At 55.9% G+C, this 18,545-nt stretch overlaps 1 protein-coding gene across 4 annotated transcripts in view; it reads right to left on the minus strand.

Moving 5' to 3' along the window:
• Nucleotides 1-1,067: 1,067 nt before the first annotated feature.
• Nucleotides 1,068-18,545, minus strand: part of LOC105472037 (calcium/calmodulin dependent protein kinase kinase 1) — a 34,000-nt gene continuing 16,522 nt past the window's right edge. For 2 of the 4 annotated variants that reach the window (XM_071082166.1, XM_071082164.1), the window contains exons 10-16: nucleotides 16,773-16,972; nucleotides 13,613-13,666; nucleotides 12,731-12,804; nucleotides 10,675-10,762; nucleotides 10,325-10,453; nucleotides 6,956-7,059; nucleotides 1,068-2,390 (exon numbers count right to left, since the gene is read on the minus strand). In XM_071082166.1, coding sequence (XP_070938267.1) covers nucleotides 2,291-2,390; nucleotides 6,956-7,059; nucleotides 10,325-10,453; nucleotides 10,675-10,762; nucleotides 12,731-12,804; nucleotides 13,613-13,666; nucleotides 16,773-16,972 — 749 coding nt within the window. In that variant the 3' untranslated portion in view covers nucleotides 1,068-2,290. Of the gene's footprint in view, nucleotides 3,068-6,955; nucleotides 7,060-10,324; nucleotides 10,454-10,674; nucleotides 10,763-12,730; nucleotides 12,805-13,612; nucleotides 13,667-16,772; nucleotides 16,973-18,545 lie in introns of all 4 variants that reach the window. The other 2 variants (XM_071082167.1, XM_071082165.1) reach the window with 1 other exon arrangement.

An 18,545-nucleotide genomic window follows, 5' to 3' on the forward strand; every position in this document is an offset into this window, starting at 1 on the left:
GTGAGAATTGAGTTAGAAGACACCGGGCTGGTGTCTGCCGCAGAAGGGATATGCGGGAGGGGGCACTCCACACAGTTGGTCTCAGAAGTCTTCTGTGTTCACTGCTGTGCTGTGAGAGCAGAAGAAAAAGTTTGCATTTTTTGCATTCAAACCCCATGGGAGGTGGGCGCCGTGGTTCATGCCTGTAATCCCAGCACTTTGGGAGGCCGAGGCGGGAGGATCACCTGAGGTCAGGAGTTCAAGACCAGCCTGGCCAACATGGTGAAACCCCGTCTCTACTAAAAATACAAAAAATTAGCCGGGGCGTGATGGCGGGCGCCTGTAGTCCCAGCTACTCGGGAGGCTGAGGCAGGAGAATCGCTTGAACCCAGGAGGCGGAGGTTGCAGTGAGCCGAGATCGCGCCATTGTACTCCAGCCTGGGCAACAGAGCAAGTCTCAAAAAAACCCAAACAAACAAAATACCCCACGGGAGTGTTCCCATTATACCAATAAGGGAACTGAGGCTCCTCCAATGACTTGCCGAAGGTCACACACTGTTTAAGTAGCAAAACTTGGATTCAAGCTCAGGCCTGTGTGACCTCAATGATGACTCTTTTCGCCACTGCCCTGGAGGGCTGTACCATGGGAACAGAGGTGCGGGGTCCTAAAAGTCTGTACCAGTGTCCAAGGCTAAGTGGGGATGGGAGGTCACTGGGCTGGTGTCACAGGCACTCCCGTGACACCACAGGGACCTCTGCCCCAAGAGAAGCGGATATGGCTCCTACCTGGACCAGACCTTGGCCTCCTGAGCCCCTGTGAAAACAGGCAGTTCTTCCCAAGGAGTGGCCACGGACCCACCCAGGAGCCTCAGCTGTACCCTGGATTGCAGCCCCGTCACTGTCCTGAGCCAGCCCTTCCCTCTCCCTCCCTCCCCCGAGAGCACCTCTCACCACTGTCCTGCTCAGGGACTTAGGGTGCCTCAGGCACTTCCAGAAAATTCTACAAAGCCAGCTGTTCCAGCTGCTGAGAAAGAAAGAACATGTATCCAGATGCAGAAAATGTACACACAAGCCTTTTTTTTTTTTTTTTTTTAACTCAAGAAAGGGCTTTTATTGTTTGTAACTCACTTCCTGGGAAGTTAATTTTTAAAACACTCTTATAGAGTTTGCTCATCGCTTGTGCTACATTCAAAAACGACGCCGCCAACCAAAACCCTCAGTGACGGGGTGAGCATCCCAACTGGGTCCACCCCAGAGCTTTCCAAGGGTGGGTCTGATCGATGTGGTCCCCCCAGACCAGACGCTCAGAGATGCTCAAGACACACTTGGGGATCAGTGATTGGCTCTTCACTTGCCTTCCACTAACTCTATAAAAGTGTTCTTAAAAACAGTACGGAATAACTTCTTAAGCCCTGGGCCACACTCTGCCTTAGCACAGAGGAGCCAGGGAGAAACGTGGACCCATTGACAACGGGGCACATTCGGCTCCTATAGCCTTAAATAGACGTAGAAACTGTATTACAGATGCGTGTACCGGTGCAGGACATACGAGTGAGCTGTGTGCAGCAGATGGGCACGCGCACGCGTGTGCGCGTGGAGGCGCGACATGCACCCACAGGCGTGGAGATGCAGCGGGATCCGGGTTTCTCCCCCAGCCAGCCTCCCTTCTCCAAACAAGCCCTCTTCCAATGGGAAACCCACACCTGTGGCCAAAATCCCTCGTCCATCCATGTTTCCAGGGCAGGTCTGCGTCCTGTGTGATTTCCCTGTGGGGGTCAACCTCTACGAGCATTTGGTCAGCCAACGCCAGGCCGGCCAGCCGGACACTGATCCCAGAGAGAAGGCGAAGGCCGCTTCGGAAGAGTTGTGTCTGCACACGCTCCAGCACCCCCGCTCTGAGCAGGCTGACTGCTGATGTCCTCAGGGTGAGGCAGCTGCCGCAGAGGCCACCTGCCGGTGTGCACAGCCCTCCAGGTTCTGTGTCTCGTGATCCCTCCAACCTGGACAGTTTGTCCTTTATTGTAGGAATGTGAGTGCAGCTCTTGGGGCCAGATGGGTAGGCCAGTGTAGGATGAGAGGCTGGGTTCCAGTTATTTCAGCATGTGCAGGGCCACAGGCCTGGCGCGTCCGTGGCCCTCGGTCAAAGTCAGCCCTGGTGTCTTCTTCAGCCTCAGCTCTGGGGAGCCATCAAAGGAGGGAGTGAGATGGGCAGGGACGATGTGGTGCTTCCGCTTCAGGCCCCTGCTCAGAGCTTGATTCCGTTCAGCCCACTTTCCAGATAACGTTGAATGCGAAACACAGTCCAGGAAAGTTAGCTCCGTCCGCTCGGCTGCCAAATAATGGTGGGGTGTGCTGGGAACCACCGAAGCTGTAGGAAAGCTCGTGAGATGTTCCCAAGCAGGGCCTCTCCCCTGAACCCCCAGGTTAAAAACAAAAGTAAAAGACAACAAAAAAGGAATCAGAATTTTCCAACACTGGCCCTCTCCCCAGTGAGGGGTCCGAGCCCGCACACCAGCATTTGAGTAGACAAGAGCTCTGGTGCCACCACCCCAAGGTGGGCAGGGTACCCCCCTCTCCACCATATGCCTGTGGCAGCTGAGCCAGGCCTGCCCGGCCCCAGCAGGAGGTCTCTTCAGTTGCAGTAAGCCAGGCCTCCACCTGCCCTCTTGGTCTCCTGCCTCTGCTCCTGCCCTGGGCCATGCCAACCAGCCGGGTGGCGTTTCTGAGGCTCCATGGGCACCTGGTTTCCCCACAGAATGGGTCAGGCCAAGAAGGGCCAGGAAGAGGAGGATGGCCTCGTGGGAGCCCTGCCCCCAAGACCCCAAATGACATACATTCCAGTCCTGTCCCTGGACGTGCGTGCGTGGAGGTCATGCAGCACGATGGGGGAGGGGCGGGAGCGGGGCTGCAGTCCCCAGCCCCCTGCCCGCGGGGGCGGCTGTTGCATGAGGGCGGTGGGCCTCTGGAGGCGCGGGATGAGTATGCTGCCGGGTGGCCCTGGGTGCATGCAGGGGCTCAGGATGCAGCCTCGTCTTCCTGGACGCCGGGGAGCTCTGGGCTCTTGCCCCCTTCGCCACACCCTTCTTTCCTGTTCAGGGGACACCAGGGACAGAGGGACCTCAGGGTCAGAATATACCCTCAGGGGGATACTCTCCCTCACACACATAGGAATTTGAATCCCAGAATCTCTCAAAGCCCCCTTCACCCACTGCCCCAAGCTTGGCCTCCCTCTGGCCTCTCTACATCACAGCAATTGCTCCTTGGCGGTCTCCCAGCCCCCAGCCTCAGCCCACAATGCCTCCGTGGCCCCCCATTGACCAGAGATGAGGTCTAAACCTCCTAGCACGGCCTCTGGAGCCTCTCACAGTCTGACCCAGCTGACTTCCCTACATCCTCTGACTATCAGCCTGGTCAAAGGCCTTCTCTCTGTGTGTGTAGTTTTGTTGTTGTTGTTTTGAGACAGGGTCTTGCTCTGTCGTGCAGGCTGGAGTGCAGCGGCGTGATCTCGGCTCACTGCAACCTCTGCCTCCCAGGCTCAAGCGATCTTCCCACCTCAGCCTCCTGAGTAGCTGAGACTACAGGCACATGCCACTACACCCAGCTAATTTTCCTTTTTTTTTGAGACGGAGTCTCGCTCTGCCACCCAGGCTGGAGTGCAGTGGCCGGATCTCAGCTCACTGCAAGCTCTACCTCTCCGGTTCACGCCATTCTCCTGCCTCAGCCTCCCGAGTAGCTGGGACTACAGGTGCCCGCCACCACGCCCGGCTAGTTTTTTGTATATTTTTAGTAGAGACGGGGTTTCACCATGTTAGCCAGGATGGTCTTGATCTCCTGACCTCGTGATCCGCCCGCCTCGGCTTCCCAAAGTGCTGAGATTATAGGCATGAGCCACCGCGCCCAGCCTAATTTTTTTTTTTGAGACGGAGTCTCGCTCTGCCGCCCAGGCTGGAGTGCAGTGGCCGGATCTCGGCTCACTGCAAGCTCCGTGTCCTGGGTTCACGCCATTCTCCTGCCTCAGCCTCCCCAGTAGCTGGGACTACAGGCGCCCGCCACCGCGCCCGGCCCCGGCTAGTTTTTGTATTTTTTAGTAGAGACGGGGTTTCACCGTGTTAGCCAGGATGGTCTCGATCTCCTGACCTCATGATCTGCCTGCCTCGGCTTCCCAAAGTGGTGGGATTACAGGCTTGAGCCACCGTGCCCGGCAGCCTAATTTTTTTATCTCTATAAAAACAGGGTTTCACCATGTTGCCCAGGCTGGTCTCAAACTCCTGGGCTCAAGTGATCCATCCACCTCAGCCTCCTAAAGTGTTGGGGTTACAGGCGTGAGCCACGGTGCCCGGCCTGAGGGCCTTCTGTGTGGACTTCAGTCAGTCCCCAGCAGATCTGAGTAGAGGGGCTTTCATTTTGCTTTTTTCTTTGCCTTGTTCACAGGGCAGAGTCCATCTATCAGTCTTAGGATTCCGTTACATATTCAACAGATTTAGGTGTCTAATTTTCCTCCCAAAATGAGTAAATGGGTTTTGATATCTTTAAAAAGGACCAACCCCACTTAACTCTACTACAGAGTTTCTACAATTATCCCAAAGTATACAAAACAGTTTATGGCCGGGCACAGTGGCTCACACCTACAATCCCAGCACTTTGGGAGGCTGAGGTGGGCAGATCACCTGAGGTCAGGAGTTCAAGACCAGCCTGGCCAACATGGTGAAACCCCATCTCTAATAAAAAAATAGCCGGTGTGGTGGTGGCATGCACCTGTAATCCCAGCTATTTGGGAGGCTGAGGCAGGAGATTTGCTTGAATGCAGTAGGCAGGGGTTTCAGTGAGCCGAGACTGTGCCATTGCCCTCCAGCCCGGGCAACAAGAGCGAAACTCCGTCTGAAAACAAACAAATAAACAAAAAAACCAAAACAGTCTATCAAGGATAAATATTGGGACTTGATGAGGTAAAATCTACTTTCAAAGTTAAACCTAGAGACAGGGTGTGGTGGCTCATGCATGTAATCCCAGCACTTTGGGAGGCTGAGGTGGACAAATCGCTAGAGGCCAGAAGTTCAAGTCCAGCCTGGGCAACATGGCAAGACTCCATCTCTACTGAAAAAAAAAAGCTCTACCACCAAATTAAACTTGGGTCACAGAATTCTATAATTTTATAGCTGGAAAGTATTAAGCCCAATCTTGTCACTGTTTGCCAGGTACAACCTAGGTACTGTCTTTATCCTGTGTCTGGCTTGTCCCACCACTAGAGGGTGCTGGACCATAGGCTCTGAGTCAGAGGGACCAGGTGTCCAGGTTTGCTGGACACAGTCCTGATTCCACCTGTTGTCCTGGCATAATTATTATAAATATATAGATACATATTTTAGACAGGGTCTGGCTCTGTCACCCGGGCTGGAGTATGGTGGTGCAATCTTGGCTCACTGCAACCTCCACCTCCCAGACTCAAGCAATCCTCCCACCTCAGCCTCCTGAGTATCTAGGACTACAGGCGTCCGCCATCACGTCCAACTAATTTTTAATTTTTTTTTTTTAGAGATGGGGTCTTGCTATGTTGCCCAGGCTGGTCTTGAACTCCTGGGCTCAAGCAATCCTGCTTTGGTCTCCCAAAGTGCTGGGATTACAGGCATGAGCCACCGTGCTGGCATAATTATGAATGGCTTCCCCTTTCACTCTCAAAAGTGCCCCCATTTGGATGTCAAATTATATACGTCCCCTCGCTACACACGCACTAAGCACAATTCCAGCGTCAGGGGCCTATATTCCTAGATGAATTCAGAGAATCCTCCCCCAACCGCAACTACCTCACTGAAGAGATGATAGAAAAACTGCAGTTGGGATCTCCAGGCCTTTTCCAGGCCCCACACCTCATGATGTGACTCTCCCTGGATGCAAGCACCTCCAGCAGGGAGCAGATGTCAGCTCATCCACCACCAGGGGACCCGACTCTTCTGAAGGGCCCTCTTACGAGAGGGAGACCTCACAGGACACCAACATGGTGGGCCCGGACAGGCCTGGGGACAGTGCAAAGCCAATGCACCCGGACAGCGCCTGGCGCTGGGAGTGCCAAGGGGAGTGCGCCTTCCACACAGAGCCCCGCCAGCCCCTTCCCTGAAGCTTCCCTCCGGGGCCAGAGGAAGGCAGTGGCTGTTCCAGGACCATGCTGTGGTTCAGGACCCCGACCGTTTTCTCTCTGCAGGTTTGTGTACAAACTCCAGCAGGCCTTATCAGCATCCTAGACTGGCTTTTATTACAGTGGAAGAAGGTGGAACTACTGAGGATGAGGGGCACGGGTTTGAGGGGCGGCTTTTCTGGACCTTCCTAGGAGGTGGCGAATCCACAGGCATGGCTTACTGTGGGGAGCCCTCGGCAAATGCGGGTTCCTCTCCCGTGGTCCACTGGCCAGCCTGTCCCTGCTCACTCACTGGACAAGCACTCACAAAGTGCTGACTGGGCGCACAGCCCCAGCAATGGCTGCAGGCAGCCTGGGCCACTCAGGAGAGGAGCCAACAGTCCCCAGGGCCAGGTAGAGGGGCCAGCGCCCCTCCTCTACAGCCCGCCAGCCTCCTACAGGGAGCCGACATCAGCCCGTCTGCAAACCTCTGCCAGGCTGCCAAGGGCTGAGGAGGCCACAGATTTGAAGCCCCAGAGGGGCTGGACCCAGTCGGAGAGTGACATCAAGCTTGATGGAAGAAGGGTCTTCCTGTCCCATGGAGGGGTTGCGTGAGCTCCTCATCCCTGGAAGCGTGTATGTGAGGGATGCTGGCCCCAGGAATGAAGCAAGGGCTGGGCCCAAAAGGCCCCTTCTCACCCTGACTAACCTCGGGGACAGAGATGCAAACGGGGCCAACTCCAAGACCTGGCCAAGTCCCCAGGCTCTGGCCTCGGCCCAACGACAGTGAGAGCGGGAGGATGGGCCTCAGGCCTCCCCACCCGACTCCAGGGAGCACCCGGCAGGCCTCGGCCCACTAGTACTTACACCAGTAGGTTTCCTGGAGCAGACATGGATCGCTCTTCCCTCCGTGCTTGCGGCTCAAACGGGTTCCCAAAGGAGCGCTTCCTCAGCATGGACTTCACCAGGATCTGAGGAGGACATGGCGGTGTGAGGAGCACAGGCCCCAGGCTCCCAGACACGCCACCTCTGCTCCGATTCCCCGAGAGCAGCTGCCAAGGGGGCCGCAGCGTGGGTCTCATTTCAATCAGCACAGCATGGCATGGCGGGGACGAGAACACGGGGGCTGGCGGCAAAGTCCCGGAACGGTGAGGAGCTGGGTGCCGCTGGTGCGTGAGGAGGGGGGCCGGGACCGGTCCATGAAGGGGCCACAAGGCCAGGCTGAAAGAGTGGGGAGGGCCAGGGCTGGAAGTAGGAGTCCATTAGAAAATACCTTCTCGGCCGGCCGGGCGCGGTGGCTCACGCCTGTAATCCCAGCACTTTGGGAGGCCGAGACGGGCGGATCACGAGGTCAGGAGATCGAGACCATCCTGGCTAACCCGGTGAAACCCCGTCTCTACTAAAAAATACAAAAAACTAGCCGGGCGAGGTGGCGGGCGCCTATAGTCCCAGCTACTCGGGAGGCTGAGGCAGGAGAATGGCGTAAACCCAGGAGGCGTAGCTTGCAGTGAGCTGAGATCGCGCCACTGCACTCCAGCCTGGGCGACAGAGCAAGACTCCGTTTCAAAAAAAAAAAAAAAAAAGAAAATACCTTCTCACCACGGCAGCAACGCCATGGAGGATGCTGTGCCATCCTTCCCACCTTCCGGCCGCAGAGAGGATGCCAAGAAGATGCTACTGCACAGTGGCCCGGGAAGCGGCTGAGCCGCAGTTGGTGGCCGAGCCAGGGGGGCTGCCAGGAGGGGGGCAGCTGCTGCAGCCTGGCTCTCTGCCTTTGTCCCTCCTTCATGCCACGGACGGTTCCATGCCCTGCCCACACACATGCAGAGAGCCAGCAGCACACTTGCCAGTCCCTTCACTCACTCGCCTGTCTCCATCCATCCTGTCAACACTGGTCACCACTGGCTGCCTACCGTGTGCTGGACACTGCTCTAGGCACTGGGGCCACACTGAGGCCAAAATTCTTGCCCTCATGTAGCCCTATAGCCTTTTTATTTTTTTCAGATGGAATTTCGCTCTTGTTGCCCGGGGCTGGAGTGCAGTGGCACGATCTCGGCTCACGGCAACCTCTGCCTCCCGGGTTCAAATGATCCTTCTGCCTCAGCCTCCTGAATAGCTGGGATTACAGGCATCCACCACCACGCTCGGCTAATTTTTTGTATTTTTAGAAGAGACGGGGCTTCACCATGTTGGCCAGGCTGTTCTCAAACTCCTGACCTCAAGTGATCCTCCCGCCTTGGCCTCCCAAAGTGCTGGGACTACAGGTGTGAGCCACTGCGCCCGGCCATCATATAGCTTATATTCTAGTTTCAGGAGACAGGTGATAAGTAAAGAAGAAAAATCAGCAAAATACGTATGTCAGTAAGTGGAAAGGAAAAAATAAAACAAGGAATGGCGATGAGGTGTGACGCAGGGAAGGCTTGCTTCTCTCTCGGAGGGGACCCTGGCTTAAAAAGCCGCAGGAAGTGAGGGAGCAGGTCCCGTGGCAGTCGGGGGTGGGGCTCCCCAGGCAGAAGGTAGCAAAATCTGAAGGCTCTAGGGCAGCCTCTTCCATGGCACGTGGCCAGAGTCGAGTGCATGATGGGGGGACGGTGCAGGAGCCCCGCAGAAAAACAGGGCAGGGGGAGGGCAGGCTGGGGGCCCGACTCTGAGGGACACGGCAGCCCCGTGAGAAGCGGGCTCTGAGCTGGGAGGTGATACATTCATGCCACCAGGACCATGCTGGGTGCTGAGTTGAGCACTGACTAGGGGGACGGGGAGTGAGAGTAGAAGCAAAGGACAGCGTGGGAGGTTCTTCCGGTGGTCTGGGAGAGAGGAGGTGGTGGCTAAGACCAGAGAAGTGGCCATGGGGACCCCGTGGGAGTTGCCTGGTTCCAGGGACCCCACAGAGCCAAGTAAGCATAGGGGGCAGGGATTCAGCCAGCTGTTCCTAGCTGGGCCGGGACCCTGCAGCGGGGGATAAAGTGCAAGGCCAGGCCCTGCCAGGGGCAGTGGCCCCAGCTCTGGCTCCTGGCCTTGTGCTTGCCGACTCACTTGACTCTCAGGCAGGGGCAGGGCAGGGCTCTCAGTGGCCCCAAGTGGCCACCAGGTACTACGTGAACCACTTCCAAGTGCCAACACAGAAGCTGAGCAGAGGAAGAGGAGCAAAACCGAAACGTGAGTGGGCTCTGGGGGAGACGCAGGCACCATCGAACTGAACGTGGGCTTTGGGGCCACTTCTCCAATCCAACGGCTGCCCAGGCCATTCCCCTGCCGTGTCCTCGGCAGTGCCTGGAAAACGGAAGTTCAATAACTGTCTGGACAGAAGGAAATGCTTCTTCCAGTCACGGTGATTGTTGCCGCTCAGCAAAGGCCATCTATATCTTTCTTTCTTTCTTATTTATTTATTTATTTATTTATTTGAGACCGAGTGTCGCTCTGTCGCCCAGGCTGGAGTGCAGTGGCCGGATCTCAGCTCACTGCAAGCTCCGCCTCCCGGGTTTACGCCATTCTCCTGCCTCAGCCTCCCGAGTAGCTGGGACTATAGGCGCCGCCACCTCGCCCGGCTAATTTTTTGTATTTTTTTAGTAGAGATGGGGTTTCACCGTGTTAGCCAGGATGGTCTCGATCTCCTGACCTCGTGATCCGCCCGTCTTGGCCTCCCAAAGTGCTGGGATTATAGGCTTGAGCCACCACGCCCGGCCATTTTTTTGTTTTTTTGAGACAGAGTCTCGCTCTGTCACCCAGGCTAGAGTGCAGTGGCGTGATCTCAGCTCACTACAACTGCCTTCCAAGTTCAAGCAATTCTCCTGCCTCAGCCTCCTGAGTAGCTGGGACTACAGGCGCCCTCCACCATGCCCGGCTAATTTTTTTTTTTGTAGAGATGGGGTTTCACCATGTTAGCCAGGATGGTCTGGAACTCCTGACCTCAGGTGATCCAAAGTGCTGGGATTATAGGTGTGAGCCACTGCACCTGGTATTTCTTTAAATCGGTTACTCTCCTCACCAAGCCTCCTGGTCTCCTGACCACAAGACCTCCTGATATGGGCTCTGGGGAAGACACAGGTGCCGTCTAACTGATACACGGGCTCACTCCATGGGCCTCCAGCAGAATGGCGGCTCCAGTGGCCCAGGATCACAGCTGGCTGGCCAGGCAGGTCTCTGTCCCCCAACGGAGGCGGGCACAGAGCAAGGCTCAGGCCCCCCAGGACCCCCAGGCCCTCCAGGACAAGGGAGCGTCTACCCCGGCCCTCTTACCACTGTGGTCCAGCTGGGGATGAGCCTGACCGAGTTCTTCACCTCCTCCTCTGTCACCTCCACCACACTGCAGTGCTCCTCCTCCGAGGGAAGGGGCTCCTCCCCATTCCTGGTCACCCAAGGGTGCAACTGTCGGGACCGAGAGGGCAGGGAGAGGGGGAGAGGTCAGGCCATAGGTAGACACTCAGTCAGCAAAGGACTCCAAGCCTTTACCAGAATCACCAGGAGGGGTCCAAAGTCCACAGACCCAAACCCAGCACACATGCAGCCTGGTGTCGGTCTCTCCAGAAAGGGAAACTGACGCCTGTTTTCTGTGTCCCAGCCCAGCCCAAGACCTCCAGTTCCCCGACCTTGATGTCTGGCACCCCAATTCTCGTCTCGGGATTCTTGTCTAGCATCTTCAGGATTAGGTCCTTGAGCTCCTCGCTGATCTCTGGCCTGGAGAGGGCGAAGGGAGGAGAGGAGGGTGGGATCGCTGATGAGGACCCCTTTCCTGTCCACCTCTCCTCCCCACACCCTCGCCCCTCGGATGGGAAGACTGAGTTCCGAACAGCAGGAGGGAACTTCCCAAGTGCTTGGAGAGCCTTTCCCGAGCAGGAGGTAAAGTCTCCCTCCGGGACAGAGGCACACACAGAGTTCCATGGGTGCTGGACACCCCACTGGGTGGCAAAGATGGTGAGGAGAGTCGTTTTATGGGACACCAGGGGCTTCGGTCCCACTCACCACCTCATCCTCTTCTACACCCAGAGAAGATCCTCTCTGACAGAGGAGGAAACTGAGGCCCAGGGAGGTTAGCAGGCTGGCACAGTGCCAGCCAGAAGAGTGCAGGCAGAGATGGGACTCAGATGGGCAAGAGCAGCAGCCCAGCACATCAGCCCCAACTGTCTCTGCTCAAACCCCAAGTTTCCTTGCCACCAGTGGTCTTGGGGAGCCCATCCTTCCAAGACTGGGGAGCAGAAAGCCACTCTCCGGACTGTTGACTTTGGTTCCCCCTGTTGTCTTAGATGCGTCATCCCTTTTAAAATCCCTGGGTTGGGGAGAAAGACATCGCTGGCAGGGGGTATAGCAGTATGAGAGGCACCAGGGGTACAACTGCGGAGGCCGCGAGGGAAGGCAATCACAGGATGCGGAGGAAATGGACAGAGGCCTGCTGGCTGGTGCTCGGAAAGGGGAGTGAGGCGGCCCCAGGTGAGCGGGTGGCAGAACCCGGAGATGCGTGAATGCCAGGGCCAGGGTGCGGCTTTGAGAAGCCTCAGACAAACTTCAGGCCGGAGATGTGGGCAGATTTGTTGAGCTTCGTGTGTCAGGGCTGCCTCCACCCGGCTGTGTTGGCTGGACTGGAGGGAGGCCAGCAGCAGTGAGACCGGGGGAAGGTGGCCACACAAGTCTGGGGAGGGGCCTGAGGCCTGAATGAGGCAAGGAGTGCAGGTGGCAACAAGGCCTAGAGACAGGGAAGAAGAGGGCTCAACGGGGCTTGGGGACCACATAGGAAATAAGCAGGAGAGAGCAGGAGTCGCTAAGGACAAGTCCTATTTCAGTTTCTTCTTTTTTTTTTGGAGACACAGTCTTGCTCTGTCGCCCAGGCTCACTGCAACCTCCGCCTCCCGGGTTCAAGCAATTCTCGTGCTTCAGCCTCCCGAGTAGCTGGGACTACAGACACGCCCTCCCACGCCTGGCTAATTTTTTGTATTTTCAGTAAAGACGGGGTTTCACCATGTTGGCCGGGCTGGTCTCGAACTCCTAACCTCAGGTGATCTGCCCACCTCAGCCTCCCAAAGTGCTGGGATGACAGGTGTGAGCCACTGCACTCGGCCTCCATTTCACTTCTGAAAAGAGGAGCCAGGGAGCTCAGGCCGGCTGTCACAGTGGCCAAACCATCATGAGGTGAACCATGCATGAGCAACGTCTCCCCCACATCCCTGCTACGCCCAGAGACCTCAGTCACAACGGGAGGAGTGGGGAGGAAGAGTGGCTCATTGAGTCCCAGCCCCCTGACAGCTCTCCTCCAGAGCGTCCTCTTTCCATCTGTGAAACGGGAGCACGCACTGGCATCTTGAAGCTCCCCGACCCTGAGTGGGGGAAGAAGTCCCCCTTGAGTTCAGGGGCCGGGTGGGGCTGGCGCCACCGACGCCAGGCAGGCCTGCGGTGAAGGAGTCATGTGAATGATGCCTGTGGTCATCCCTGGCCAACCCTGGATCTCAGGGCTCCCATCCGTACAGTGACGTCGTAGAGACCCTGGCTCCAGAGTCCCACCCGTCCTTCTACTCAGGGTCCCTCCCGGGGAACAGCACCGCCACCTTCCTATCTGCAGGCTGGGGTGGGGTCCTCAAAGGGCAAAAGCTCTGCTAAAACTCGGACACCAGGAGTGGGTGGTAGCCCCCTTGGTCCCCTGGGTGGACAACTTACTCCTCAGGAAACACCACGGGCTCATTCTTGATCTTCCTGTGGAGGGCCAGGATGAAATCGTCGATGAATGGGCACTGCGGGGTAGAGAGGAAGACAGAGGATGTGGGCCCAGGGCCTTGACCCGTGCCAGGGGACCAGCCCCCCTCCCTTGGTGGGGCCGGGGGTGGGGGGCAGCTCTGGGCTCCCATTAAATGAGAAGGACCTCAACTCATTTGTTCAGGGCCTGGCACACTGCAAATGTTCAACAAATGTTGACTGAATGAATGAGTTGCTGAGGGAACGGTGAGGCTGGGTGCACCCACTGCCATTACTGCCATCTGCGGCCAGGCCAGGCCAGGCTGGGTGCACCCACCGCCATTACCACCACCTGCGGCCAGGCCTCCACTCCCAGGACCTGGAGCTTGGGAACATGTTCACTGAAATTCCCTCCTACACCTTAGTGTGGTCACTAGAGCAGGAGCACCTGCAGGCGGGGATCTCGGTCACGTCAGCATCGGGTGTCCCCAGGGTCCAGCCTCAGCCAGGGTAGGGGTGAAGGACAATTTGTCAAATGAATGAGCAATGGAGTGAACACGTGGCTCGATAAGTGAATGGCGTCAAGGGACAGAGGGACGGGGAGCACTCTGGCTGGGGCGGTGGCGACACCACCACCGGCACCTCCCCTTCCTTGGGTGTCTGCTGTCCTGCGACTCCTTCGCGAGAAGCACTCTGCAGGAGACCAGAGGAAGACAGAAAAAGCCCCTTCTCTCTCAGCCTTCTCTGAGCCAGGTGGGCTCTTTCAAAAGCCACTTTACTTAAGGACAGAAAGGAAGAGCCTGCATCCATTGCCCGTGCCCGCCTCACTGGACCTGCCCCAGCTCTGCTGGCATCCCCAGCACTCACCTTCCCATAGACAAAGCAGTACAACGTGACGCCGGTGGCCCACACATCCAAGGCCTGGAAAGAAACATGCTCACATCAGTCCCCCACAGGCACAGCCACCTCTGCCCACCCAGCTCCAGTGGGCTGCAGGAGAGGCCTGCAAGGAACCTCTTCCCTCTGTCATGTACTCACTCGACAAACACTCCCCAGTGCTTGCTCGATGCTGGGCCCCATGCTGAGTGCTGAGGACACAGGGGAGGCCAGAATAAGGTCTCCACCCTCCAGGGGTTCTGAGTCTCCTTGGGACAGGCTCTAACCAGGAATGTTTCCAACTCAACGGGTATAAAACCACCTTCATCCACAGGGTCACACGGGCCACTCGCATTTCACAGACGCACCCCAGGAATGATAGTATATATGGAACTTCTGCTCACTAAACCAGCTCGGGGTTCAAGGAGTCATCTCTTCTCCTCACAATCCACCTTCTTCCTGATACTGCAAGCAGCTCCTGCCCACACAGAGGCCCTGTCCACTCACGCCCTCGTCCACTGCCACGGCAACAACTCCTCCAGGCTCCGAAGCACCCCTGGGCCTCCTCACACCCTGGATGTGTGCTCTCTCTACCTTCGCCTGCTCCGGAACGCCACCACTTCTGGTATCCACTTTCTCGCTTACGTGAATGATTCTCAGTCTCTACCTACATATTCCTGCCCCAGATGCATCATCTGAATCCAATCAGGGAACACCAGACAAATGCAAAGTGAAAACATCCTACAAAATAACAGGCTTGTTCTCTTCAAAAATGTCAAAACTGGCCAGGTGCGGTGGCTCACGCCTGTAATCTCAGCACTTTGGGAGGCCGAGGCGGGTGGATCATGAGGTCAGGAGATCGAGACCATCCTGGCCAACACGGTGAAACCCCGTCTCTACTAAAAACACAAAAAATTAGCTGGGTGTGGTGGCGGGCACCTGTAGTCCCAGCTACTCAGGAGGCTGAGGCAGGAGAACGGAATGAACCCGGGAGGCGGAGCTTGCAGTGAGTCGAGATCGCGCCACTGCACTGTAGCCTGGGCAACAGAGCAAGACTCTGTCTCAAAAAAAAAAGTCAGGCCGGGCGCGGTGGCTCAAGCCTGTAATCCCAGCACTTTGGGAGGCCGAGACGGGCGGATCACGAGGTCAGGAGATCGAGACCATCCTGGCTAACATGGTGAAACCCCGTCTCTACTAAAAAAAAATACAAAAAACTAGCCGGGCGTGGTGGCGGACGCCTGTAGTCCCAGCTACTCGGGAGGCTGAGGCAGGAGAATGGCGTGAACCCGGGAGGCGGAGCTTGCAGTGAGCTGAGATCCGGCCACTGCACTCCAGCCTGGGTGACAGAGCGAGACTCCGTCTCAAAACAAAAACAAAAACAAAAACAAACAAAAAAAAGTCAAGATCAGGACAGACAAAGGAAGGCCAAGGCCCTCTTCCAGATGAAAGGACACCCCAGACAAGAAGGCGAATGCAGCAAGTGGCCCTGGATCGGATCCCGGGACCAGAAAAAGAACAGGTTGTGAAGGACAGTATCAGGACAACTGATAACATTTAAATAAGGTCTGTGGATTATATATAATTCTTTTTTTTTTCCAGAGTCTCACTCTGTCGCCCAGGCTGGAGTGCAATGGCACAATCTCAGCTCACTGCAACCTCCACCTCCTGGGTTCAAATGATTCTCCTGCCTCAGCCTCCCAAGTAGCTGGAATTACAGGCGCCTGCCACCACGCCCAGCTAATTTTTGTATTTTTTAGTAGAGATGGGGTTTCACCACGTTGGCCAGGCTGGTCTCAAACTCCTGACCTCAGGTGATCCACCCGCCTTGGCCTCCCAAAGGGGTGGGATTACAGGCGTGAGCCACTGTGCCTGACCTATACATAAGTCTTATCAATGATGAATTTCCTAATTTTAATCATTGTACTGAGGTTATGTAAGAGAATGTCCCTGTTCTTAGGAAATATCCACTAATGTATTTAGTGATAAAGGGGTATAATACCTTCAATGTAACTTTCAAATGGCTCAGAAAAATGTAGTATGAATACAGATAAATAGAAAAAGATGATGAAAAAGCCAGTGGGACAAAATGTCAACAATTGGTGAATCTGGGTAAAAAGACATATGGGATTTATTTGTACTATTCTTCCAACTTTTCTGTAAATTTAGAATTATATCAAAATAAAACATTTAAAAAAATCTTTATCAACATCGCCAACCTCTTTCTTTCTTTCTTTTTTAGAGACAAGGTCTCACTCAGTTGCTCAGGCTAGAGTGCAGTGGTGCGATCACAGCTCCCTACAGCCCTCAACTGCTGGGCTCAAGCGATCCACTCCAGCCTCCCGAGTAACCAGGACTACAGGTGCGCACCATCACACCTGGCTAATGTTTTTATTATTTTTTTTAGAAATGGGGTCTTGCTATGTTGCCCCGTCTTGTCTCAAATTCCTAGCCTTAAGAGACCTGCCTTGGCCTCCCAAAGCACTGGGATTACAGGCATAAGCCACTGTGCCCGGCCTCCTGACCTCTTTCCTGGATACTCACATGTGTCCAAATGCCACTCACCCACAGCCTCCCTGGCAGTGGGGTGGCTGGCACTCCACAGGTGAAACAGCCAAGCGCCTAGGGAACTGCGCCAGACTGTGTAACCTCTTGTTCAGGTAACTGTGCCAACTTCTGTTGCTTAGGAGAAAGCCCAAACTTCCAGGCCCTTTACCTTCTGCCCCCCACCCTGTGCCCCTCTGTTCTCTGGTTTATTCTCTGGGCTCCGGGTCCTGCTCAGATCCTCCCCATTCTTCAAGGAACAGTTCAAATCCTGCCATGTCCCAAGATCTGCAGGGACCCCCAACTTCCCCCGAAACCATCCAGATGGCAGGAAACAGGGTTCTCTTTGGCTCTGCCTCTTCCACAGCCCGGTCCAGAACCCAGCACAGAGCAACCAACAGTAAATATCTGCAAGGGAGATTTGGGGCCACTTTGCTGGAAAACAGGAGAAGGTCAAAGTTGTGGAGTTCATCAGGCTCCAGGGGAGAAGCAAATATGTTGCTCCCTAGACATGAGGACCCTGGCACCCTCAGGTTAGAAACTGGGCCCCTGCAGCAAGCTATTACGCCCCCCACAGGAACCCCAGCCTGGCCCAGGGCCCGTGAGTCACCTTCCCACTGAAGCTCTGGCCGGAATCAGAAATGGCCTCGGGGGCCATGAAAGCTGGGGTCCCGGCCGTGCTGGACAGTTGAGCATCGTTCCCCTCAAACTGGTTGCTGACACCAAAGTCGGCGATTTTCACGTGCCCATCATCCCCCAGGAGCAGGTTGGATGGCTTGATGTCCCTGTGGACGATCTTCTGGAAATGCACTGCAGAGAAAGGGAGCTTGAGCTGAGCGCTGGCCTGGGCACCGCTGCCCAGGACCCCATGTCTGTCCTCACCCAGCCAGGGATGCCAGCTGGGACATCCCAGCCCATGCACACTTTCGTCTGGTGACGACCTGGGAGGAGGACGTCAGGGCCATCGGCTCCATGTAGGTGCAGACAGGTGTGAGCAGCAGAGCCAGGACTGGAATCTTAGGAGTCTTTGGACTCCAAGTCCAGTGCCTTCTCCATGACAAACAAGGGACCTGCTGCTGAGTGGGGGAGGTCAGAGGAAACTAGGGCAGGAGAGTTGGTTTTTGTTGTTGTTGTTTTTTTTGTTTTGTTTTGATACAGAGTCTCGCTCTGTCGCCCAGCTTGGAGGGCAATGGCGCAATCTCGGCTCACTGCAACCTCCACCTCCCAGGTTCAAGCGATTCTCCTGCCTCAGCCTCCCGAGTAGTTGGGATTACAGGTGTCTGCCACCACGCCCGGCTACTTTTTGTATTTTTAGTATAGACGGGGTTTCACCATGTTGGTCAGGCTGGTCTGGAACTCCTGACCTCAGGTGATCCGCCCGCCTTGGCCTCCCAAAGTGCTGGGATTACAGGCGTGAGCCACTGCCCCCGGCTGGGAGTAGAGTTCTTCCTAGGCCCGCTCTGCCCCTTCCCTGTGAGTGCCGTCTGCAGGCCCAAAGCCCATCAAAACCTTTCTCCAGTTCCATCCCCCACCCAGGCTAGGCAGATGTCCGTGCTGCTGGGACTGACAATAAGACTGTCGTGACTCTGCTATCCTACAGAGGTACCATCTCAGCCCTAGGGATCTGGGCTGATGTGCTTTCAGAGATGGATGGCACCCCAGGCCTTCGGACGAGCAGGATGACACAGCTGGGGTGTAAGGTCAGCCACGTACAGTAGGACGAATCCCAAATCAGAAATGACCTAATAGGCTGGAAACCTGCCCTGCTTCCTGGGCCCAGGACCACCACAAAGTGATGCGTGGCTCAGGCTGAGATGGCCGGAAAGGTCCCAGCCAAGAGAGACACTGACCCCATCCCACAACCACCGACCTGTGGGCTCCCTCCTTGGCAAATACCTCCCCCTGGACCAACAGACCCCAGGATGTTGGAGAGGAGGGAATAGAGAAGGCGAGAGAAGAGAGGGGAAGGGAGAGGAGGAGAGGGAGGCTGGGGGCAGAGAGGACAGATGCCATATAACAATAACCGTAAAACCAGTGGCACTTTCTTGAATGCCTACTATGTGCCAGGCGTACCTCACACGAGGAATCTGACACACACCCATGAGTGCACAGAAGCTCGGGGGTGGATATTTGACCATGGAAAGCAGTCTCATGTTCTTATCTCAAACCCTAGCCTCTCCCTTGGACTCCAGCTCTTTACCCACATGGATTTCCAGTAGACATCTTGATAGGTAACTAGGCAGCTAGGCGTTGATATACGTCTCTGTGTACCTCGACATAGTGTAACGACACGTCTAATTCAGAACTCGATTTCTCTGCCTGCAACGCCCACCAGCAACAAAACCAAACCAAAACAAAATAAAACAAAAAGCTCCTGCCGCTC

Source organism: Macaca nemestrina, chromosome 17 (assembly GCF_043159975.1).
Source record: "Macaca nemestrina isolate mMacNem1 chromosome 17, mMacNem.hap1, whole genome shotgun sequence".
NCBI lineage: Eukaryota > Metazoa > Chordata > Mammalia > Primates > Cercopithecidae > Macaca > Macaca nemestrina.